Source organism: Caenorhabditis elegans, chromosome IV, assembly GCF_000002985.6.
Source record: "Caenorhabditis elegans chromosome IV".
NCBI classification, from domain to species: domain Eukaryota; kingdom Metazoa; phylum Nematoda; class Chromadorea; order Rhabditida; family Rhabditidae; genus Caenorhabditis; species Caenorhabditis elegans.
The window spans coordinates 4,823,237-4,847,092 of record NC_003282.8 but is presented as its reverse complement, the minus strand read 5'-3'; the positions used below and the strand labels follow the sequence as shown (position 1 = coordinate 4,847,092).

At 30.5% G+C, this 23,856-nt stretch overlaps 2 protein-coding genes and 45 non-coding genes across 52 annotated transcripts; 24 read left to right on the top strand and 23 right to left on the bottom strand.

Annotated features, from left to right (window-relative positions):
- Positions 1-199: 199 nt before the first annotated feature.
- Positions 200-19,240, top strand: tat-2 (Phospholipid-transporting ATPase; the record flags this gene model as incomplete). 6 transcript variants are annotated; one of them, NM_001307518.3, is made up of 24 exons in its annotated part: positions 200-203; positions 5,330-5,386; positions 5,922-6,076; positions 6,437-6,550; positions 6,600-6,698; positions 6,843-6,977; positions 7,485-7,638; positions 7,830-8,207; positions 9,361-9,641; positions 9,778-9,846; positions 10,848-11,270; positions 12,077-12,202; positions 12,259-12,456; positions 12,663-12,806; positions 13,896-13,983; positions 14,029-14,177; positions 14,305-14,455; positions 15,231-15,624; positions 16,019-16,151; positions 16,959-17,287; positions 17,507-17,723; positions 18,245-18,342; positions 18,449-18,566; positions 18,982-19,240. In NM_001307518.3, 24 exons carry the CDS (start codon positions 200-202, stop codon positions 19,015-19,017), a joined length of 4,050 nt encoding a protein of 1,349 aa, NP_001294447.1. The 6 variants fall into 6 exon arrangements, with proteins under 6 accessions (NP_001294447.1, NP_001294446.1, NP_001294445.1 ...); NM_001307517.3 differs by lacking the exon at positions 18,449-18,566; NM_001307516.1 differs by lacking the exons at positions 18,449-18,566; positions 18,982-19,240 and having other exon boundaries at positions 18,245-18,346.
- On the top strand, positions 401-421 carry 21ur-8678. Its single transcript, NR_053198.1, has one exon.
- Positions 554-574, top strand: 21ur-10569. Its single transcript, NR_053197.1, has one exon.
- On the top strand, positions 555-575 carry 21ur-5162. The gene has a single exon (NR_053196.1).
- Positions 1,151-1,171, top strand: 21ur-6167. The gene has a single exon (NR_053195.1).
- On the top strand, positions 1,470-1,490 carry 21ur-9232. The gene has a single exon (NR_053194.1).
- On the top strand, positions 1,471-1,491 carry 21ur-9573. Its single transcript, NR_053193.1, has one exon.
- 21ur-193 lies at positions 1,828-1,848 on the bottom strand. The gene has a single exon (NR_053192.1).
- 21ur-7492 lies at positions 2,769-2,789 on the top strand. The gene has a single exon (NR_053191.1).
- Positions 2,774-2,794, top strand: 21ur-14292. Its single transcript, NR_053190.1, has one exon.
- 21ur-1855 lies at positions 3,992-4,012 on the top strand. Its single transcript, NR_053189.1, has one exon.
- 21ur-5006 lies at positions 3,993-4,013 on the top strand. Its single transcript, NR_053188.1, has one exon.
- Positions 4,579-4,599, top strand: 21ur-13380. Its single transcript, NR_053187.1, has one exon.
- On the bottom strand, positions 5,231-5,251 carry 21ur-10158. Its single transcript, NR_053186.1, has one exon.
- Positions 5,410-5,430, bottom strand: 21ur-8467. The gene has a single exon (NR_053185.1).
- On the top strand, positions 5,821-5,841 carry 21ur-8591. The gene has a single exon (NR_053184.1).
- 21ur-9515 lies at positions 6,288-6,308 on the bottom strand. The gene has a single exon (NR_053183.1).
- 21ur-13082 lies at positions 6,289-6,309 on the bottom strand. The gene has a single exon (NR_053182.1).
- 21ur-1103 lies at positions 6,371-6,391 on the top strand. The gene has a single exon (NR_053181.1).
- On the bottom strand, positions 6,380-6,529 carry Y17G9A.88. Its single transcript, NR_053180.1, has one exon. It is a non-coding gene; the product is annotated as an Unclassified non-coding RNA Y17G9A.88 (non-coding RNA).
- 21ur-9255 lies at positions 6,773-6,793 on the top strand. Its single transcript, NR_053179.1, has one exon.
- 21ur-7652 lies at positions 6,774-6,794 on the top strand. Its single transcript, NR_053178.1, has one exon.
- On the bottom strand, positions 7,198-7,495 carry Y17G9A.89. Its single transcript, NR_053175.1, has one exon. It is a non-coding gene; the product is annotated as an Unclassified non-coding RNA Y17G9A.89 (non-coding RNA).
- Positions 7,293-7,313, bottom strand: 21ur-5552. The gene has a single exon (NR_053177.1).
- Positions 7,299-7,319, bottom strand: 21ur-14047. Its single transcript, NR_053176.1, has one exon.
- 21ur-233 lies at positions 7,747-7,767 on the bottom strand. The gene has a single exon (NR_053174.1).
- On the bottom strand, positions 8,728-8,748 carry 21ur-7928. The gene has a single exon (NR_053173.1).
- Positions 8,816-8,836, bottom strand: 21ur-2692. The gene has a single exon (NR_053172.1).
- Positions 9,635-9,655, bottom strand: 21ur-5268. Its single transcript, NR_053171.1, has one exon.
- Positions 10,460-10,480, top strand: 21ur-3648. The gene has a single exon (NR_053170.1).
- Positions 11,495-11,515, top strand: 21ur-3256. The gene has a single exon (NR_053169.1).
- On the top strand, positions 11,613-11,633 carry 21ur-7555. The gene has a single exon (NR_053168.1).
- On the bottom strand, positions 11,904-11,924 carry 21ur-103. The gene has a single exon (NR_053167.1).
- On the bottom strand, positions 12,462-12,482 carry 21ur-9113. The gene has a single exon (NR_053166.1).
- On the bottom strand, positions 12,465-12,485 carry 21ur-1816. Its single transcript, NR_053165.1, has one exon.
- Positions 12,466-12,486, bottom strand: 21ur-12002. The gene has a single exon (NR_053164.1).
- Positions 13,006-13,026, bottom strand: 21ur-14640. Its single transcript, NR_053163.1, has one exon.
- On the top strand, positions 13,597-13,617 carry 21ur-8392. Its single transcript, NR_053162.1, has one exon.
- Positions 13,866-13,886, top strand: 21ur-9878. The gene has a single exon (NR_053161.1).
- 21ur-10447 lies at positions 14,593-14,613 on the top strand. Its single transcript, NR_053160.1, has one exon.
- 21ur-8301 lies at positions 15,731-15,751 on the top strand. The gene has a single exon (NR_053159.1).
- 21ur-11267 lies at positions 16,158-16,178 on the bottom strand. Its single transcript, NR_053158.1, has one exon.
- Positions 16,859-16,879, bottom strand: 21ur-9676. Its single transcript, NR_053157.1, has one exon.
- On the bottom strand, positions 17,320-17,340 carry 21ur-6748. Its single transcript, NR_053156.1, has one exon.
- Positions 17,794-17,814, bottom strand: 21ur-14763. The gene has a single exon (NR_053155.1).
- On the bottom strand, positions 18,013-18,033 carry 21ur-12118. The gene has a single exon (NR_053154.1).
- A 532-nt stretch (positions 19,241-19,772) lies between the features above and the next one.
- mpz-4 (PDZ domain-containing protein) lies at positions 19,773-21,605 on the top strand. Its single transcript, NM_068253.7, has 7 exons — positions 19,773-19,929; positions 20,228-20,338; positions 20,387-20,604; positions 20,652-20,800; positions 20,856-21,166; positions 21,212-21,387; positions 21,432-21,605. The coding sequence occupies exons 1-7, from the start codon at positions 19,828-19,830 to the stop codon at positions 21,571-21,573; spliced, it is 1,209 nt and encodes a 402-aa protein (NP_500654.1). The 5' UTR covers positions 19,773-19,827; the 3' UTR covers positions 21,574-21,605.
- The last annotated feature ends 2,251 nt before the right edge of the window (positions 21,606-23,856 follow it).

The window sequence follows — 23,856 nt, the reverse complement described above, 5'->3', positions numbered from 1 at the left end:
TTTCAGAACGATTCCCTCGGGATTCGATTTGCCTATCGAAAATCCGCGACGATCCACACTTTTTTGTTCGATTTCACAAATGATGGCATTGTGGTGAACGAGAAAGAGAGCGTACGATAAGTGAGAGACGCAGACACAAACGAAATATTCACTGAGCAAATATTGGACAAGAGAAAGAAGGAGCAGTTTGCATCCCGATATGGGTATGTTGTTTAATAATATGTCGTCGATGATGCCAATGTTTTGTATACTTTTTCAAAAAAAAAATGTTATCCACTTTTGGGCATTGTTTTTGGATGTTTTGATATGATTCGAGATGTTTTTTGGAAATTTTTGACATTTGAAAAAATATTCTGTTTCAAGTGTTTTTGAAAAGTTGCTGGATTTTATGATAAAATGATCAGTTCGAAGGTTTTTTTTTCGTCTAGCTTTTCAATTATCAAAGTTATCATTTGAAAAAGTTAGATACAAAAACCTGCAAAAATGTTTAAAAATCAATTTTATTCCCGTTTCAAAAGTGTTAGTTGTTTTTGAACTAAGAATCTGCCTACTATTGGTGTAGATTGCCTAGCTTGTGAAGGTCCCCTTATGTTTTGCACTCGTGTGGAATTTTTAAAAATTACAAAAAAAGTTACGAAAGGAAAATAAAAGTTTACTGTTCCAATCTGAAATAATAACTAAAACTTGAAATAATTCATGTTTTCCATTTTTTTACTGGTAAGTCTCACAAAACTAAATACTTGTCATGAATAATTTAAAAACAAAATTCACTTTTTTGAATTTGAATCTAGACTATAGACATAATTTTGAATTAAAATAAGATACGCAGCTACTAAGGTTAAATAGATAAGACATGTTGGTTTGGACTGTGAAAACAGAGGTAAAAGTGAGGGTTGAAAGAGGAGAAGGAAATGGTCGAGTTTTACCACTTGGCAAACATTTAAGGACGAACGAAGGGCACTATCCCCAGTCAAGTTGTCCACCTCTATGAATCATTTTTATTTTAATTTTTTGAGATCAAGCTTGTGGGATTCTTTAAGCTGAATTTGTAGTCGTTTGAAATAGTCATTGTGGGAAATCGGATTTTTTAAAAAAATTTCTACTGTTTCAAATTGTGCTTATAGAAGCTATTCATTTTGGCACATTTCAGTCTACGACGAGACGCATTTTCTTAAGTTGCAACCCTGTTTGTTTTAATATTTCAAAATAAATACAAATTTCTTCCAAAACTTCAAGAAATCAAAATATCGTGGAAAAAAATTTTTAACCGACTCAAAAATTAATAATTTATGAGAACAAATAATTTTACAATTATAAAATTTTCAGCCATCATCAACAAAAGTAACAAATTTTAAATTACTTTCTTAAATGTTAGATACATTTTAAGCTACTAGAAAAAAATGTACACAATATTAATAAATATCTGTTTCGGTATACTTTCAAGTTTTAATCATTTTTGTTGAATTTCATTTGTTCCCGTCACCGTTTCCGATAATTATTAATTTACTGTTTCAATACGTTTTTAAGAAATTTTTTGAATTTTTCGTTTCTAAATTTTAGGCAATATGTGTTGTCTTCATTTGTCTATTTACATTTTGATGACTCTCCCAACACGTGCATCCATATTTGGTTACTGTAATTTTTTAGCGGGAAAAAGTTTGCACAGATGTCATGACACAGTTTTTAGAGGAGCTAAAAAAAAATTAACTATTGAGTTGTTCTTTTTTGCAAGCGTTTTTTCTTCAGAAAATAGTGAAATTTCAGTAGATAAGCGAAAAATTAGTGTAAACCCCTTTGTTCGTATTTCAAATATTGTTATTTTTTAATTATGTTGGGCGGAATTTCCTACTAACTTCTATTTTTGAAAACAAATTATTGTAACTTTGTGAAACAGAAAAATTACTAAAACTTAAACAGTTTCTCTGTAAGAAAAACCACGAAATAAAAAATGCCACGTCACAAATAGTCACAAACTCCAGTTGTGCCCTCTCGTAACTTTTCGTGGTCCCACTGTTTCTATGCTCATTCTCCCACAGCAACATCAACTGGCTCCGGTGAAATTGGTGTGTATCCTAGCAAAATGGCAACCATCCGTTGCATTTCGCCCACAAATACTTTCACTTTTCCCAAAACTCAACTCGGCGCAAAACTATCTATTCTGTAACTGAAACAGTATTTGTTTCAAGAAAATGGATGGAGATTTTTCGAAGATTAAAGTCAAGAAATCTAAGAAAAATAAGAAAAAGAAGAGTGGCGGTAAAATTCGGCCAACTGGTATTATTGGTTCTAAAAAAGTTACCAAAAAACCGAAGACAAAAACTCCAGATTCTGTTGCTTCAAAAAGCTCGAAAACTTCAAAGAAGTCTACGATTTCGAAGAAATCTAAAACTTCAAAAGTTTCCAAAATATCTGGAAAATCAAAAATCTCAAAAAAATCAAAAAAGCCTACACCAAAAGTATTTGAAAAAGTAGATGAAGTCAGGAAAATCGATGATTTGAATCTTATTCTAGGCCCAAATGGCCCGAGAGTTAGAAGAGGTGAGTTACGTGGCATTTTCATTTTTTGTTTGGGTTTTCATTACTGAATCTATAATACTTTAAATTATTAAGTGTGTAAATTCATTAGAACTTGTGGAGAAATTATTCAAGATATTTTTAATTTAAAAAAAAGTCAATGTTGACAGTTTTAAAAAATAACACAAACAAAGAAAATAATTTTCCACTGTTTCATGATATTATGATAAGGCTTTGAAATTTTGAGGTTTTGTTTCGTTTGAAAAAATCGCATTGTTTCTCTTGGAATTCTTAAGCATATAAAATTGTTTTTTTCTTCAAACTAACACCCTGTGCGGTAATTCAAGTTTACTTTAAATTTTCTTTTAAAATGTTCAGATTTATTTTTAAATAAAACCCTCTCTTTCCCTTACCATCTACCCATATTCCATTTCCGTCTGCTTATGACTTACTTTCTGACCTATATTTCATGCCTTATTTCACTTTATTTGCATTAATACTTGTCACTCACACGTAATTCAAAGTTGACTATCAAGACTATCTACGTCTTTTCCATGACTCACGCTGCCTCTATATTATGCATTTTTTGAGCCCACTTTTCTTTTTGAAACTATATAATTTACGTTTCTGAACCTTGTTCAATTGTGTGCATCAGAGGTGGGCGGATATTTTTTTCGGATATTTTCTAATAATGAATTTATCAATAAGTATTGATGTAGTTATTCTGGAAGAAATGTATCCGAACAAAAGAGTAACTATTAAGCAACATTTTAATATGATAAAACCTAGAAAAATTCTACAAGTTTTCTGTATAAACGATATGCAAGTCCATTATCCGATATCCGTAATATCCGTAATATCCGATATCCGATGTTGCTCGGCTAATAAGTTTTAAGGTCTCGGTAAGGAAAACTTGTAGAATTTTTCTAGGTTTTATCATATTAAAATGTTGCTTAATAGTTACTCTTTGGTTCGGATACATTTCTTCCAGAATAACTACATCAATACTATTTGATAAATTCATTATTAGAAAATATCCGAAAAAATATCCGCCCACCTCTGGTGTGCATCTATATTCATTACATCACATTTACCATAAATTTTACAACTGGCATTCTACAAATGTTAGGAAAAAATAAATATCTAAAATATTTTATTTGAATTGTTGAAGATACTGTTGACAAAACTGACAATCTGAGAACGGTGGCTGTTTATTCAACAAATTCTTTTTGTTTTTCCGTTCAATAGTTTGCTTCAAAAAAAGGAAAACTAGGCAGTTTTCAAATTTTTAAATGTTTTTTTTTCTATAAGAAATGAAAATTCAGTTGGGAATACTTCAATTGAAACTGTCAGTAGTTAACTGGTTGGAATACTACTGCAAAATTAAAAAATAAGTTGTAATTGGAAAATATATTTGAATTTCCCGCCAATAATGTTTCAAACTGTAATTATAATTTACTGTCAAGAAAAAGAGAAATTGCGAATCAGGTGTTTTCGAATTATTCAAAAAATTTCTTGCAACAGTGAAACAGAAAAAAAAGCTATTTTTAAAAATTTTTAAACTTTCATTTAAATTGAATTAATTTTTTGAATTAAAGCCAACTTTATTGAAAATAAAACGGAAACACAAATCATTTCTGACATATTTATACGTTTGGATGATAATCCGATGGGCTTATGTAAATTGGCACCGTCGACACGTGATCCCCCCGTAGAAGTGACTAGGAGAGGGCAAATATACAGTGAAATAGATATACTCTCGTGTACTTTTCCCCTCTTGTGAACTTTTATTTGTTTATATTAGTTACCTTAATTAAAAGTTTTCAAGTTTCTAGAATATGGTTTCGAAAAAAAAGTTGAATAAAAAACCTACAACGTCTTTGTAGTTTTTAGTTTTTGTAGGAAATTTTCAAGATAAAGAAAACTTGGCGTTTGTTATTTTTGAGGCGACATTTTGGCACTGATTATATTATTTTTGCATATTTGAGCTCAACTTGAAACTGCAAAAATGTTACTGTTTCAAGAACTATAAGAATAATTACTGAAATATTAATTGTTTCCTATTCCGGAACCAGAAATTTTAAAAAGTGCACATCATTCTATTTGAAGAGTGACTCGAACTCTGCATAAAATGCCTGAAAAGTAATTGATAAGGTCACTGAATATTATAGTTTTCTGCTGTTTCATGTTGGTTTATTCATAAAGCAGCATATTTTTCCAGTTGGACTTCTACCTCCATCTCTCAGAATTTAAAATATATATTTCAGTATTGTTTAGCATTCACCGTCCTAGTACGAAAAGTTCTTCGTTTCCTCCTCGAAATGTATGATTTGTTTCTAAAACAAGCTTGTTATCATTCAGTGAATCATTTCTCGCTCACTATCACACACGTTGTTTCAGACTTTGATTACGTGTTAGTCACTCGGCTCTTTTTTCTCCTTTTGCCATTTTTGTCACTTTTTGTTGAGTTTTTTCTGCATTCTTTTATAGAATGGTTTTTGTACAAACCGTAGTTATCGTGGATTTTTTTATTTTACTGCGATTTAAAAATATTTCTGTTTCACAAAGCTTATCAAAATTTTATTTTTAGAATCTAATTTTTCCTGAGATGTTGGGAATATTTTATTTAAAAATAAAAAAAAACTTTTTTTAAACTTTATTTGAATAAACTCTGAGAACTCGCGTTATTTCTGCGGTTTTTTTTAAATTAAAACATAGGGGTATTATCTCCATTATAATGGTTCAAAATTGTTATAACCTCCCTTTGTGCAATATTGAAACAGTAAATATACTTTCCAAATTTCTATAATTTCAGCGCCCGTTGCACCGGTGTATGTGCCACCACAACAGGCATACAACGATAAACCTAAAGGTAAGCTTTTAATTTTATTTTACTAGATTTCTTATTTACCAGGAACAGATTGATGTTTTTGCTGAATATTTAAGCCTTGTTTAAAGCAGATTTTTTTTTTCAAAAAAACAAAAAACAAAAACATTCACTGTTTCAATATTTCTAATTAAATCAAAAATGTTTCAATTTCTCAACGTCAATATTTTTTATTTAATATTCATCAATTACTTTTTGATAAATGTTTTAAAAACCAAAAACACAAATTTTGTTTTAAAAATTCTCAATAAATGTTTCACTGAATTGCTGAAATTATTTTTTAAAATAAATTTAGAACAACTTCACCAGCAGATTCTAAAATTCAAATGGTTTGGAGGATTTTCTGATAAAAATCTCTTTTTCAGAAATTGTACTGTTTCAAATCTATTTGAATTAAATTGGTAAAATAATTGTCTCAATACGGCTGAATCAAGTACAGCAATCTTCGGAAAATTTTGTGATTTCGCAATTAAAATGTTTTAAATGTTTGGCTTACACTATGCATTTTTTCGATTTTCAGAAGAGTCGTCAACGAAATCCGCAAAAAAAGGAGGTGGCGGAGGGATGTTCAGTTGGTTGCCATGCTGTTCAAGTACTTCAAACGAAAAGAATGCGCCGACGGAACGAAGATTACGAGCTAACGATAGGGAATATAATGCACAATTCAAATATGCAGTGAGTTGAGACTTGTTGTTGTGAAAATGTTTTTAAATTTTTAAATGCGGAAATGATAATTCCAAAACAGACAGATATTACGGAAACAATAAATCATGAGAATGCGTACGTGGAGCATTTTATTTGACGCGCGATATCTCTTAGCGAAAACTACAGTAAGATAGCAATAGATATTTGAGTTCTTTCTGTAGTTTTCGCTAAGAGAAATAAAGAAGAAACTTATGCGCGTGTAATAAGAGTTAAGAAAAACTGTTTCAATTTTATGTTTTAACGAAACAGTAAATTCGGATATGTTGCCACTTTGTATATTGGAATAAGAAAATATTTATCATTGATGTTTAATGTATTTAACTATTTCAGGACAATGTAATCAAAACGTCCAAATACAATATAATCACCTTCATTCCTCAAAATTTATTCGAACAATTCCAGCGGATAGCCAACTTTTATTTTTTAGTTTTAATGATATTACAGGTACGTTTCAGTTTTTGACTTTTTTCACTCAAAATATTAAAACTTTCAGTTTATTCCTCAAATTTCCTCAATTTCCTGGTATTCTACAGCGGTTCCACTGGTTATTGTATTGGCATTTTCAGCTATTAAAGATGGGTACGATGATGCGGTAAGTATTTAGTATTTTCCAAAAAATTACTGTTTCAAAATTAAATTAAATGAAAAGTTGAGATTATGTTTTCATTGGAGAAAATGGTTGGAAGTTGTTAGAAAAAAAGAATACTTGTTAAATTTAAAGTAAAAATATTTTCAGCAAAGGCACATATCTGATCGAAATGTAAATGGTCGAAAATCCTACGTAGTTCGAAATGGAAGTCTATGTGAAGAAGACTGGAGTAATGTTAAAGTTGGAGATGTGATACGAATGATGAGTAATCAATTTGTGGCGGTTTGTTTTTTTTTAATCAAAATAAGACTTTCAAAATAAGACGGAAAAATTACTGTGAAGTTATAAAAATTATGCTGAGAAAATGCCTATTGATTCAAAGAATTTTTAAAAGGAATTTTCGATTTTTGTTTAAAAACAAGTTTAAAAAATAAAAACTGCAAAAAGTTTTGTGTAGAATTTCCGTAATTTTTTCAAAAAATTCCAATATTTTTCAAGTTTACTTTTTCAAAAAGCATATGAAATTTCATACGAAGTCTTCCAAAAATTATCAACAAAAATGATTGTAATCAAATATTTTTTCTAGGAAAATAAAATAAATTCCACATGTGAATTCCATTGAAATTTTTGAATTTTTGGATTTTTTACTTACAGACTATTTAAAACAGTCAGAATATTTAGAAAATTTATACAATTGATATTTTCTTAGATTTCACAGTTCCGTGTAGGTTACAAGTTAACATCATTGTATTTATTCAACATGATTTTCGGCTATTCAATATATTCCAGGCTGATCTTCTATTATTATCAACGTCGGAACCATATGGAGTATGTTTTATTGAAACTATGGAATTGGATGGAGAAACAAATCTGAAAAATCGTGCCGCTATTGCATGTACCCAGGAAATGGGCGACGATTTGGATGGGATTACGCGCTTTGATGGTGAGATTTGAAATTTTGAAAATTAGAAAATTTGGAGATGAAAATTTAAATGTTTGTTTTTACCGAAATAGTAAAAGTTCTAGAAATCAGTTTTCCCAATATCAACAAGGCAACCGGATCAAAAGTTTATTAGATCTCAAAAACTCCGAATATTGATAAAAACCCATTGAAACAGTAAAAACTGTTTTCAGGAGAAATAATCTGTGAACCTCCCAATAACAAACTAGACAAGTTCAATGGAAAATTAATATGGAATAATCATGAATATGGAGTTAATAATGATAATATTCTGCTGAGAGGATGTATTTTGAAGAACACGAGATGGTGTTATGGAGTTGTCGTTTTTGCTGGAAAAGATACAAAATTAATGATGAACAGTGGAAAAACAAAGTTCAAAAGAACGTCTCTCGACCGATTTTTGAATATTTTAATCGTCGGAATTGTGCTTTTTCTCATTGCAATGTGCCTAATTTGTACGATTTTGTGTGCTGTATGGGAATATCAAACTGGAAGATATTTTACTATTTATCTACCGTGGGACGATGTGGTTCCTAGTCCTGAACAAAGAGGTTGGTGGAATTTTTTTTAATTATTTTAAATAAATTTTATAATTAAAAATACATCTTCTGAAGCCAACTGGATTACATAGTTGTTTGAAATAACACAATTGAAATGGACTTCTTGAAACATACAATTCATATTTTCTAATCATAAGATTGCAAAACGAAGAATTACTAATTTATCGAACAACATAACTCCTTGAAATCTATGTGAAACATTTTAACTTTTTTTTTTCAAAAACAAATTAGTTTTTAAATTTAGCGATTTTGCACGAAAGCTTCGTCTATGAGCAAAAAATTTGTTTTTAAAATTCCAGAATTCTGCACTGTTTGAAACAGTTAATTTTTTAAAAACAAAAAGGGTTTTTATAAATAATTTTAAAAGTTTGTACAATTAGGTGGGGTCAAAAAAAACAGTACACTCATAAAAAATTTCAAATACAACGAGAAGGTCAAATATTAATTAAAACATATTTGTTACGAGTCTAGAACAGAGAGGTTGGTGTAAATTTGATTAAAAATGCATCTTCGGAAGGCGACGTTATGGATATCGTAGATCTCCGAAATTCAAATGTTGAAATGGACTCTTTGAAACATACAATTTATAGTCTTTAATGGTACAGTTAGATAACATGTTAATAGTTTATCAAACAACACAAACCTTTTGGAAACTGTTTGAAACATTGAAAGTTTTTTTTTCAAAACAAATTATTTCGTTTTTAAAAAGAGACATTCTGTAAAAGAAAAAAGGAATTTGTCATATAAGTTTTTGCAAATGTTTGAAGATTTCCGAACCCTATTCTAGCAAAATCCGTGTAACTTTGTAGAAATTATATTCGAATCAAGGCGCTGAAAAATAGTTTGTCAATTTTCAGAACAATTTTATGTTTGAAACAGTCAAGTTTTTTTTTAATAGAAGGATGCTTCAAAAATAAACTTTTTTAAAATCTGAATTTAAAAAACTTTGTTTGACTGACTCATAATTTAAAAAAAAATCAAATACAACAAAAATAAAAAATGTTCGTCAAAACCTCAATTTGGCTTCAATTTGTAATTTTTCGAAACGTTTCCCTATTTTTGCTAATGTTGAACATTTATTGTGAGCTTCTTATCGATTTCAGTCAAAATCTCATTTTTCTAAATAAATTCCAAATATTTTCAGGTGGCCGCCAAATTGCCCTTATCGCCTTCCTCCAGTTCTTCTCCTACATCATTCTTCTCAATACAGTTGTACCAATTTCTTTATATGTGTCTGTGGAAATTATTCGATTTATTCATTCATTATGGATTAATTACGACACTCAAATGTATTATGAAAATGGAGAGAAAAGTGTCCCAGCAAAGGCACATACAACAACTTTAAATGAGGAGTTGGGACAAGTTCAATATGTGTTCAGTGACAAGACTGGAACGTTGACAAGGAATATTATGACTTTTAATAAGGTGCTGATGTTGCATTGTTGCATTAAAGATTGCTTGAATTTGAAACCTAGTTGAAACAGTCAAAACCTTTTATATTTAAAAAACTGAAAGCTTTAAAATTTCAGTTTGAAAACATAAACAAATGAAAATTTTTCAGTGTACCATTAATGGGATCTCGTACGGAGACATTTATGATCACAAGGGAGAGGTTATTGAGACGAATGACGTGAGTTTTTGGGTATGAAATTATGAATAAATGACTAGAAAAATATAAAAAATATATAGCTTCAAAAAACAAAACAAAAAATCTACTTTTTCAAAGTTAGGGGGAAAAATTATTGTTATTTTTGAGTTTGTTATTTTAAATAAAAATGTTGAGCTGCTCACAAGGGAAGGCTCTGAACTCGTTATCGGACTTCGTTACGCCACTATATACATTCGATAGAGAATAGTTACAGATGATCACTCTAAAAAATTTAGCTGCTTCAGAACAGGTTCGACCAAGTTACGACATTTTGAAAGTGCCAAAATACCCCTTTTTTTAAATTCCAAAAAATTCAAAAAAAAATTTTGGAGTGATCATCTGTAACCATTCTCTATCGAATGTATATAGTGGCTTAACGAAGTCCGATAACGAGTTCAAAGCCTTCCCTTATCAGTGATCCTTTCATTGCGTCAGCAGATTTTTATTAATGTTATAAGTTTTTTTTGTTAGAAATTAAATTTTATTATGAAAAAATTAAACACAGGAATGTGAATATTGTAACAAATAGTATGAAAATAAATGTTTTACATTTTTGAAGTTTTCATATAAGAAGATTTTATGTTCAAATGTTTAGTTACCTAAAGATATCAACTTCCACAAAGTTTATGATTTTTTATTTGTTATATTCTTTGATCAGAATTAAATTTATCCAAATGGTTGTAAACGGCTAAGCTAAATTTCAATTGTCGAGCTATTCTTATTGTCAAAATTGAAGTATTTTTACTCCTTTTTCAGTACTGTTAACAAAATTGGAAGCATTTTTTGAAGAACAACTCGAGTGTGCGATTAACGCAGATGTTCAAAATTTATCTTGAAAGCGAAAATCACTACGGCCCATTTTCTATTAGTTTACAAAAATTAGTCGGAAATTAAGAATCATGAATTTTGAAATCAACATTCCCAATTCCTATAAATTTAAATTTTAGCTCAGCTCTTTCTATTTCACAGCATTAATCTTACAGAAAACCAAATCTCTCGACTTTTCCTGGAATTCAGCGTCCGAACCCACATTCAAATTTTTCGATAAAAATCTAGTTGATGCTACAAAACGTCAAGTACCAGAAATTGATCAATTCTGGAGACTACTGGCTCTTTGTCATACTGTAATGCCTGAAAGAGATAAAGGACAACTGGTTTATCAGGCACAATCACCTGATGAACATGCTCTAACGTCAGCTGCAAGGAATTTTGGTTATGTTTTCCGAGCAAGAACGCCTCAAAGCATTACGATTGAAGTGATGGGAAATGAGGAAACTCATGAATTATTGGCAATTCTTGATTTTAATAATGATCGAAAAAGAATGTCTGTAATTGTGAAAGGACCTGATGGAAAGATTCGATTGTATTGTAAAGGCGCTGATATGATGATTATGCAGAGAATACATGTAGGTTTTTGATTTTTTTTATTTAATAGATATAGCTTCCCGAAACAGTTCAATTTTTTAAACCAAAAAAAAACAACGATAAACATTTTCAAAACATGGTGCAATAAAACAAGTTCTTACGTGTTAAAACCTCAATTCAATCATAACTTGAAAATATTTCTAAAATTCATAAAATTACAGTTTCAGTTAGTTTTTTTCAAAAATTTATATTTCCCAAAATTTGGTGCAATTTGTCATGTTGATGAAACTGAATAAAAATTATTTTGCACTTTTTGTGCTTTGTACTATTTTAGTGTCATGTTTCGCGTTTTTCATATTATTAATGTTCAGAAATAACTTGGATGATTCTATTTGTATTTTGATTATAACATTAGAAATGATTTTTCTATTTGTACCATGAATAAATATTTTTTTTTAACAGCTCCTTTCATTATATTTACTCAAAAATTGCATCGTAAGTAAAAAGTATATATCAAAAATTACTGTTTGAATTATTTTTTATTAAAGACAAAAAATATTATTGTACTTCTCGCTTCGAATTAGGATATTAGAACAATTTACGTTAGAAAAAACAGTATTAACAATATTTCATAAAACTTAATTTTGAGATTGATCAATTTTACAATTAGTAGTTCTAGTTCCCCTCAAGGTGCATTAATATGTAATAAAAATTCTAGTTCATAATAAGTTGATGAAACATACAGCGATTTTTATTTTTATTTCTATTTTCCAGTTACGCTGAAACATAACGAACTACTACAGAAAAATAAATTTTTACTTTTTTTAGTTAATTTTCAATTTTTCAGCCATCAACATCTCAAATAATGCGTACCTCAACCAATACTCATCTCGCTGATTTTGCAAATATCGGTCTTCGAACGCTTTGTTTGGGATACAAGGATCTTGATCCAGCGTACTTTTCGGATTGGGATGTGAGTTGCAAATAATTTAACTGCAAACAAAACTAGTTAACTATCGTCTGTTTCAGTCTCGAGTCAAAAAGGCGTCCGCAGCCATGCAGGACAGAGAATCTGCGGTCGATGCTCTTTACGAAGAAATTGAAAAAGATCTGATATTGATTGGTGCAACGGCTATTGAAGACAAGCTTCAGGATGGTGTTCCAGAGGCAATTGCAAGACTTTCAGAAGCTAATATCAAGATTTGGGTGCTTACCGGGGATAAGACAGTGAGTTTGATCTGACAACCTTCGAATCAATGTTCGATGAAGAACATTCATAACTTATCAAGTTTTTGAAACATCAAGTTTTTTGTTCTTGCCAATGCCCTCAACGACTTGGTTTTAGCTTGGCCAATTGAACACTTGAAATGTTGAATATATTTGTTATATTTTTTTCAGAAATAAAAAATTAATTTATAATTTCAATTTTACAGGAAACGGCTATAAACATTGCCTACTCGTGTCGCCTTCTGACCGATGAAACCAAGGAAATTGTTGTAGTTGATGGGCAAACTGATACCGAAGTCGAAGTACAGCTAAAAGATACAAGAAACACATTTGAACAGATTTTGGCATTGGTGAGGACAGTTTTTTTTTGTTAGGGGTCGGTGAAGGAATTATTCTTTAAAACAGGGGTTATCAGAATTTTGTAAAACAGTAGAAAATATTTGAAAAACACTTTTTTCTATTCACGCACAGTTCAAAAAAGAAAGTGTAGAAAATTGTTATTTTAGACATAAAAAGTATTTAAACACAGATTTTGGCGCTGGCAAGAATTCGCAGATATGTGCGTTTTAATTATCGTTGATAAATTTTTTAATATATGTTAACTCGGTGAAACAGTGGAAAGTATTAGTGATTTTTTTAATTAAAAGTTGAGCAAATTCAATTAGGTAAGTTAGATCTACCAACTGTTTTGAATTAAAAATAAATTCAGAAGAGTGGGAAACTTTTTAGTTCGATTGGCAGTATTTTTTTTTGTTGAGAAACTACCTGATAGGTACCGTTTGCCTAGAAAACCTCCGTTATTCTTGTTCCTTTTAGAAGTGACAATTTCCTAACAGTTTCCTGATTTTTTCCAGTTTTTTAAGAAACATAAATATTATTTTCCCGTATTTCTACGTTTTTTTTTAATTTTAAGCGCTGAACTATCGTTTTTACAAGATCAATTATGTAGTATGTAGTTGTGCAAAGAAATTTACCTGTTTTAGAAACATTTACATTTTTGGAAATTTCACAAACATAATTATGAGTCGCAGGAAAATATTAAATGTAAAACCAGAAAAAGAAACATTTTCAACTAAATTTATAGAAAAAATTACTGTTTCATTGAACAGTTAATACAAATTGTGTTTTTTCCAAAAGTAATATATTGAATGTGTATGAAGCCTATTAAAAAACTAAAATCCCAGAAACCACGTAATCCGTATTTTCGACGTTCCGAAGAAGTTGACATATATATAAATGAAATTATCAATTTATTAGATGCAATGGAAAAATCGACGGTTTGCAACTGAAACTGCATGTAATCCTAACTTTTACAATTTGAATTGAAAATCAAAAATTTTGAACGAGTCTTGAGGTCGCATGCTGTTTCAGTTGCTTTAAAAAAATCTTATATACTTTATGAGTTTCATTCTGACACAGAAGTTAGAATATAATTCCAGCCGTCACCGCTTGGAGGAAAGCCACGTATTGAAATTGAGACAATCCACGAGGAGTCCGAGGCTATTTCCTCTGCAAGGAGTATGGATAGTAAGTTTTTTTTCACATAGTATATATTTAAATTAAAACTTTTAGGAAACATTGTAACTCCTGATTTGAAATCAGCAGAAATGGCTGAACACGAGAGTGGAGGTGTTGCTTTGGTAATAAATGGAGATTCATTGGCTTTTGCTCTTGGTCCAAGACTTGAAAGAACTTTTCTTGAAGTGGCTTGTATGTGTAATGTAAGTTTTTTTTCCTTCAGTTGGTCTTGTAGTTTTTGTCTCATTTATTTCTTCTTGCATTAAACCATAACCTTGAAACGGTAATTGTATTTTTTGAAAACTCAATAAAAATTAAACTTATTTCCAGGCAGTAATATGTTGCCGAGTGACACCACTTCAAAAAGCTCAAGTAGTTGATCTAGTAAAACGAAACAAAAAAGCAGTGACACTTTCAATTGGAGACGGAGCAAATGATGTCAGTATGATCAAGACAGCTCATATTGGAGTTGGAATTTCTGGTGGGTTATTTTCAGTTTTTCTATAGTTTTTGATCTCATTCGTCTAGTTTTTCAATGCAATTCAGTTGTGCTACATGTTAACAGATAATACTGTTTTCAGTGATTTATATAATAGCAGGTAATCATAGTTTTGTTGATAGTTTGATGAATTCATTCGAAATAATATTATAAATAGCAAAGGTAATAAATTTCAATGTAAAATTACTTCAGTGCATTTTTCCGTACTTTCGTAGTCAGTCTTCCAAAATAGGGCTGGGACCAAAAAATAATTTTGGACCAAAAAAAAACAAAAAAAAATCAAAAAAGCCCCAACCCTGTTCCAAAAGCTGGTCTTAGTAGACTTCTAAGTTTTTAACCGGGTTTAAAAGTGGGTAATCAACTTAGAAGCTTTTCGTAAAAAATAAAATTATCCAAAAAAAATCATGAAAAATTTTTGATCGAGTTGGGTGAAAAAAAATTTAAAAAGTTGTTTTTTTTCAAACTGATAAAAACTTTCAAAAAGCTAAAAGTGTTTAAAGGAGGGGTGTGCGGCAAATTTGCCGAATTTGCCGATTGCTGAGCACTGCAAATTTCAAAAAAGTAAATTTGCCGAATTTGCCGGGCTCGGCAAATTTTGAGATTTGCCGCACATCTCTTACTTAAAGTGTACATAAAATATGACGATTGCGGATAAGGTTTGATTCCGTATTAAATTGTTTCACTGAAACAGACATTTTTTCATAATCTGTTTTTAAACTTTTCTACACTTGTTTCTATAATATTTTATTAATTTAAGGCCAAGAAGGAATGCAAGCAGTATTAGCATCAGACTATTCAATCGGACAATTCAAATATCTTGAACGTCTTCTTCTTGTTCACGGTCGATGGTCTTACATTCGAATGGCAAAGTTCCTCAGATACTTTTTTTACAAAAACTTTGCATTTACACTTACCAACTTCTGGTATTCATTCTTCTGTGGATATTCTGCTCAAACAGTTTTTGACGCTGTATTGATTGCTTGTTACAATCTCTTTTTCACAGCACTTCCTGTTTTGGCAATGGGATCTTTGGATCAAGATGTTGATGATCATTATTCACTGAGATATCCTAAGCTTTATCTGCCGGGACAGTTCAATTTGTTCTTTAATATGAGAATATTTATTTATTCTGTACTTCATGGAATGTTTAGGTAAGGAATTAAACAGTAAACTTTAAAAGTAAAACAATTGCTTTTAAACAAAAAATTCTACTGTTTCAAAAAATTTATAAGAAATACAGTTTTGGTAATTATTTGTTCTTGTATTGCTTCTTTAAAAAATATTTCTGCTATCACATTTCTCAGTCAAGAAAAGTCAAGAAAGTTCATGATGAGATTTCTTTATTTTTTCTTAAAAGATTTGCCAAATCAAGGTGATCCCCAATCATTTTACGCTTGTTCCAACTTATTGAAACAGACAAAATTATGAAAAAAAAAATTCATTTTCAAAAGTTAATAAAATAGAAAAATTTTTTTAAAAAATATTTATATTCATAACATTTCTTTCATAGCTTCTCAGAATACTTCAAACATATATTTGTTGCAGTTCCCTTGTGATATTCTTCATTCCATATGGTGCATTTTACAACGCAGCTGCTGCTTCTGGAAAGGATTTGGACGATTACTCGGCTCTTGCTTTCACTACTTTTACTGCATTAGTTGTAGTTGTTACTGGACAGGTATGGGTTTTTTTAAATTTCAATTTAGCGTAAATCAATTGTTCTAAACATTTTGTGACCATATTGAAACATACTTTGAGAATAAAAGTATATGTGATTTGATTGAAACTTTGATAAGAATTAGTTTAGACAAAGAAGGCAACGCAATAGTATTCAATATTCATAAAAAATAGTAGAAAATGTAGATTACCGTTCGGCAAAATTTGCCGGCTTGTCGATTTGCCGCAAATTTTTATTTTAGGCGAATTGTCAACTTTCCGTTGACCGAACATCAATCTTCCGGAAGTTCTCAGAGGGATTTTTTATAAGACGGAAGCTCTTAAACCTGTGCTTTTTGAAATTTTTCCCCGTTTTTTCTAGATATTTTCATAGAGTTTACTTTTTTTCAAAATAGATGTCCGAACATTTATAGAATGCCTACGATTCTGTCGATTGAAATTGAAATTCTAAAATTTCCAGAAAAAAAAATGCAAAGCCACAATTTTTTTTCAAATTTTCGGCAAATTCGGAAAATCGGTAATTTGCCGATTTGCCGGAAACAATCGTTTGCCGCTCATTTTTGAGCTACACTACCACAACCAATTAATGCATTTTATGAAGCAGATTTTTTTAACTGATCATGAAAAAAAAAATTCAACATTTTCACAAGATAATTATACACAATTTAACATATACCACAATGGGTATCTTTTTATTGAAACTGTTTATTTGAAACTTGAGAAGAAATAATAAGCTTTTTAATTTTGTCAAAAAATTTGATACATTTCTGAAACATAATTTTTTTTTTCAAAAGTTCAAATTTTTCAGATAGCCTTCGACACGAGTTATTGGACGGCAATTTCGCATTTTGTAATCTGGGGATCACTTGTTCTGTATTTCCTTGTTTGCTTCCTTCTTTACGAATGGCTTCCAGTTTCATGGATTGTCAAAACATCATCTTCAATCTCATATGGTGTCGCTTTTCGAACAATGGTTACTCCTCACTTCTGGTTTTCAATTCTAATGGTTTCAGTTGTACTGTTACTACCAGTTATGCTTAATCGATTCTTCTGGCTTGATACACATCCATCATTTGCTGATAGGCTGAGAATTCGAAAGAAAATGGGCAAGAAACCATCGGCGAAAGATGATAAAAAGTATGTTCGCTTTTCAAAATTTTAATGTGCGATCAGGTCAATTCGCAATAGCACTATACTATTCGATGAAGCTCCATATTTGAAGATAGCATGAAATAGTGATTAAAAATTGTACTCACATACATAATTCAATTTCAAACTTAGTTTCTATCATTCAAGAAATCGTTTAAACGTTTTGAAATTTTCATTAAATTTATTTTTTTAAATAAATACTTTCAGAACCGCATTCAAACGCACGGCAGCAACTCGACGAAGTGTCCGTGGATCACTTAGAAGTGGTTACGCATTCTCTCATTCACAAGGATTCGGAGAACTCATTCTCAAAGGAAAATTGTTCAAAAATGTGGAAAATCTACGGGGAAAGAATAATTCGAATGCGAAAATTCACCCGACTTCTGATGACTTGCAGCCGATGCTTATTTCTAGTGTGCCTGATGTAAGTTCAATGTGAATTTAAAATTTTTTGGCATGAGAATCGGAAACCTAGATAATTTAAACCTAGACAGAAAATGAAATTACTACTCCCAGTGAATAAAAGATAATCAGCAATTTTTAAAAAATCTTTGAAACAATAATTTCGGAAAATTTCAAATAACTTTTTTTCAACTTTTTGCAACTTTGTGCAGTTACAGACAAATTTCCATTTAGAATTTAATTGTTTTCAAATGTTAGCATTATCCGAGACATTTTTCATGCTTTTAGCCATGAATAACCAAACTCAAAATAAGTTCACGTCCCACTACTAATTGTACAGTAATCATATTTATTAATTTATAATGTTGTTGAAACATTCCATTAAATTTTTCGAACAAAACTTTTTTTCACTTTGTTTGAAGGCAGTAAAACTTTGAAGCAGTAATTTTTAAAATCTCAAGGGTAACATACTTATGGGCTAACTTTTCAGTTTTGTTTTTACAAAAAATTATCCATTTGCCCTTCTAATATAATATATTTCAGGACAGCCAAGGAGCTTCAAGTATTAATGCAATGCACCTTCCAATGGGTACACGTCCACAGAATGTACCCCATACATTGAATGTAAATACTGATGACTGGTAAGTTTTCACATAAAATTTTACACACTTCTAAAGCACGTTGCTTCACTTCTGATATACTTACCGTACTTCTATTGTAACTCTATTGTGTGCCATTTATTCACAGGTCTCAATCATCGGATTTCCGTCCAGCCTATGCAAAGGAACCATCACCACTGCAGGGTACAGTAATCCGTGGCGATGGACGGAGCCATAGAAACCACGTGTATTCGCGGGAAACTCAGGTATAATTGTGCTCCATCCGGTTCTGCCGCTTTTTATCCAAATCTGGCGTTTGTAAATAATTTTCATAATGAATTCTTATTTGTTTCAATTTGCTCAAATTATCTAATTTTGTGTGTACTTGTGTTTGTGTGTTACTTATTTATTATAGTTAGAACTTAATTTTTTTCTTTTTAAATATTAATTTTTATGCATTTTGAGATTACAACTATTCAACATACAGTACTCCTATGGAATACTGTAATTTATTCACTTTTGACCTACTTTTTGATCTCGTGCAGTGCAGTGTGTGCTTTCATTTGAACCCTTTGTGCTTTGACCCTTTTTCTGTTAGTTTTCAACTTTAATTCATTTTTTTTGCAATAAATTTACTTTTGATACATTTTTTCTAAATATAATATTTTATTTTTCCAACAGGTCGAAGAACAACCAGACGTAATCACTCGCCTTTAAAATTCATTTTTTGCATTTATTTTCCGATTTTCTTTCAAACATTCTTCCCCGTCTTGTAGGCACCGGTTTTAGGCTCTCAATTGGGTTTTGTTTGCTCTTTTTCTTCAATTTGCTGTAATTATATAATTGGTGATCGCTGATAATGTGATTGATATCAAAATGGGTAATTTATGATGTATTCCAATCGTGTAATTTTTGAAATATTCAATAAATAATTGTTCATATTCTTGTTGTTGATTAATATATCAGTGTCTATAAAAATTTAATTAAACAAGCAGTGGCAGAAAAAAATTTCAAAAAAAAATGCAGTTTCAAGACATTATTATTACTTTTTTTTAACAAAGGTAACACAAAGTAACAGTTTTTAAAAAATTCTATAGTTTCTCGAAATTGGTGAAAAAGTTTGGATTTCACAATTTAATTTGCTTCGTTGGTAAGTAATTTTCAAACTCACACGTTTCAACGATTTATTTATTTATTTATTTTAATACGATTCCATACGAATCGTGTCCCAAGAAAAAACATAAAACATAAATGATTGATTTTGAATCACGCGATTTTGCAGTTTTATGCCGAAAACATTCTCAATAAGTTCAGTTCTAAAAAAAAGTTAGAAAATCACGTTGAAAAAGATTTAATAATTCTGACCTTTGATATTTTATCTTCACGTTCGATCAATTGCTCTAATTTTTTATTCCCTCCCCCCCACCCCCTCTTATCATTGTTCTTCTCGATTCTAATTTATTTCACAACAATCGATAATTCAAGTATCAAACAAATTCAATTCAAAGCATTTGATAGCTTGAAAAGATGCCACAAGAAATTCCACCTGCAGTCAAATATAAAATCTATCCGGAAGGTGCAGAGGGAATAGACACGGTTTGGGAGCGGCCCGGATTCAAGAAGGGAGAGGTGAGAGGGGTTTTTTGGAATTTGGAAGTTGGATTTGGAATCGAAACAGTGAGAAATTTGAATAATAATTTTTGAACTTTATTCAAGATTTTTTTAATAATTAATTTATTTTTCTTCATTGTGAACAATATTTCTTGAACTAAGTAATTGAGGCAGTCGGGGGTGTTCGAAAGAATATTTTATTATAGAATCAAACTTTCTTTTTTTTAATGGTTTAATGGTTTTTTTAATGGTACACTAGTAGTGAAACATAATTTTATTTTAAAAGTTATTTCTATTCTAGAAACACGTATTTCAGATAGAAGCTCGAGTCAAAGATGTGGTCATTCTGCGTGGAGAACCAGTTCCAAACAGCTACAAAATGCTTGTAGAGGCCACATTTGAGCTCCCAAAGAAGGATAAAATAACGGTAAGCGACATCATCAATGACTTTATGTAAAACGTTTTTGATTTCCAGCAACTCGGACTCGTCAATCGACATGGGTTGGTCACTCGTGTTCATTACGCGAGCCCATTCAAAGGAGCAATTCTACCGGGTGACATCATCTTGCAAGTGAACGGTACGACTGTCTCATTCGATGAGAAACAATTGACAGAGCATGTCGACGAGACCACCGGTGGAGCAAGTCTCCAGTCAAATGTGAAGACTGTTAAGAGGAAGCCAACGACTACACCGTAAGGACAAATGTTATGAAAACTTGAAAAATATTTACCTTATTAAGGAAAACTGAACCTGTGAGAGCACCACATTCACTTTATCCAGACTTCAAGGTTGTTGTCGGAAAGATTTTGAACTCAAAATCTGAGACAAAGATTACGGTTCTGGTCGCTAGATTGAAGAACAGAATGTCTACGTCTAAGATTCCAAATGGTAAGTTTGAATATTTGTTTCTTATTGTGAAACAGTAATTTTCATATAATTTCAGGTATCTTAGCCACACAGGATCACACCATCGATTTGGCCATTCTCTACCAATTCAAATACCTGCAGCTTGGTCTGAACGTGCAGCAGGTCGACAGAAAAGTGGTGGTCAACTACACTATTCCGGATTCAGTTTCACATTGTAGTTTGAATATTGGTGAAGCTATTATTGCTGTTGATGATAAACCAATCAACACTCTGGCAGATAATCGTCAACGATTTCGCGAAGGATTTGAGGCGAATGGATGGATTCGATTGTTGGTTGAGTATCCGAATACGGATCCAATCAAAAATATGGTTCGGGGACAGCTTGCAGTTGGTTATTTGCCTCACATTTTTTTTCTTCTATTTTAATTGCAGAATGTTATGAGAACTGCCGAACGACCGCAATACTTGCTTTGTGGAGATGTCCGTAAATACTTTGTAGAAGGAATTGAAGCTCTGAAAAATGGAAAAGCGTTGGCTCCCATTTTAAAAGAGGAAGAAGGGCCGGGAGAAGTTGGGAAGAAGAAGAGTGATGCGAAAGTTACCAAAAAGTATGTTTTTAAATAAATTAAGATAAAATCTTCAACTAATTCAGGGACCCGGCTGTTGGATTCAACAACACAACTGAAGAATTTTTTATTCCGGCGGAATGGAACTCGAAGCTTTTCGTTTGGCTCCCGCCGCTGAAGACCAAGGTGACCGAATCGGCATCTTCGAACATGCCGGTTAAAAAATGAACTTCATTCTTCTTTAATAAAACATTTGACTGATCTCGGGCGGGCTCGAACCACCGACCTTCTGTGTGTTAGACAGCACAGGTAAAGCGCTAAAAGCGAGACATTAACCAAATGTACGTGAAGGCCCGCTAAAAAGCCAATGATGGGTCGCACCTAAAAATTTTTTTTTTAATTATTGGAAAATCTAACATCGGTGATGGAACAATTTAACATTTTTTGGAAAATACTTTAGTTAAACATTAATTTCAGCTAGATTGTTTTATTCAATCATTTCAAATTTCCGAAAAATTTTTTTGAAAATCAGCTTTTATATATTTTTATCAATTAAAAAAAAACACCCGTACAAGCTATTATACTCTGTTCGGCATTTGCTGCTATTTTTGACTATGCTTAAGAGTTTTATGAAATAAAAAAGAATGACTCCATATGATTTTACAGGACTTTTGAATTTTTGAAAAAATCAGCTTTTATATATTTTTATCAATTTTTAAAAAAATACTTCCGTACAAGCTATTATACTTTGATTGACAGATTCTGGTGTTTTTGACTATGCTGAATAGTTTTATGAAATAAAAAAGAATGACTCCATATGATTTTACAGGACTTTTGAATTTTTGAAAAAATCAGCTTTTATATATTTTTATCAATTTTTAAAAAAATACTTCCGTACAAGCTATTATACTTTGATTGACAGATTCTGGTATTTTTGACTATGCTGAATAGTTTTATGAAATAAAAAAGAATGACTCCATATGATTTTACAGGACTTTTGAATTTTTGAAAAAATCAGCTTTTATATATTTTTATCAATTTTTAAAAAAATACTTCCGTACAAGCTATTATACTTTGATTGACAGATTCTGGTGTTTTTGACTATGCTGAGCAGTTTTATGTAATAAAAAAGAATGACTCCATATGATTTTCCCATACTTTTGAATTTTTGAAAAAATGAGCTTTTATATATTTTTATCAATTTTTAAAAAAATACTTCCGTACAAGCTATTATACTTTGATTGACAGATTCTGGTATTTTTGACTATGCTGAATAGTTTTATGAAATAAAAAAGAATGACTCCATATGATTTTTCAGGACTTTTGAATTTTTGAAAAAATCAGCTTTTATATATTTTTATCAATTTTTAAAAAAATACTTCCGTACAAGCTATTATACTTTGATTGACAGATTCTGGTATTTTTGACTATGCTGAATAGTTTTATGAAATAAAAAAGAATGACTCCATATGATTTTCCCATACTTTTGAATTTTTGAAAAAATGAGCTTTTATATATTTTTAATATACAAATACTATTTTCAAGCCATTAATTCATTTTTCTTCCCGGAAATCGATTTCCGCGGAGATGGTTGCTGGCTGGTAATGGCTGTGGAAAATACTTAGTTAAACATTATTCAAGCTAGATGTGTTATTCAATCATTTCAAATTCCCGAAAAATTTTTTGAAAATCAGCTTTTATATATTTTTATCAATTAAAAAAAAACACCCGTACAAGCTATTATACTCTGTTCGGCATCTGCTGCTATTTTGACTATGCTTAAGAGTTTTATGAAATAAAAAAGAATGACTCCATATGATTTTACAGGACTTTTGAATTTTTGAAAAAATCAGCTTTTATATATTTTTATCAATTTTTAAAAAAATACTTCCGTACAAGCTATTATACTTTGATTGACAGATTCTGGTGTTTTTGACTATGCTGAATAGTTTTATGAAATAAAAAAGAATGACTCCATATGATTTTACAGGACTTTTGAATTTTTGAAAAAATCAGCTTTTATATATTTTTATCAATTTTTAAAAAAATACTTCCGTACAAGCTATTATACTTTGATTGACAGATTCTGGTATTTTTGACTATGCTGAATAGTTTTATGAAATAAAAAAGAATGACTCCATATGATTTTACAGGACTTTTGAATTTTTGAAAAAATCAGCTTTTATATATTTTTATCAATTTTTAAAAAAATACTTCCGTACAAGCTATTATACTTTGATTGACAGATTCTGGTGTTTTTGACTATGCTGAGCAGTTTTATGTAATAAAAAAGAATGACTCCATATGATTTTCCCATACTTTTGAATTTTTGAAAAAATGAGCTTTTATATATTTTTATCAATTTTTAAAAAAATACTTCCGTACAAGCTATTATACTTTGATTGACAGATTCTGGTATTTTTGACTATGCTGAATAGTTTTATGAAATAAAAAAGAATGACTCCATATGATTTTTCAGGACTTTTGAATTTTTGAAAAAATCAGCTTTTA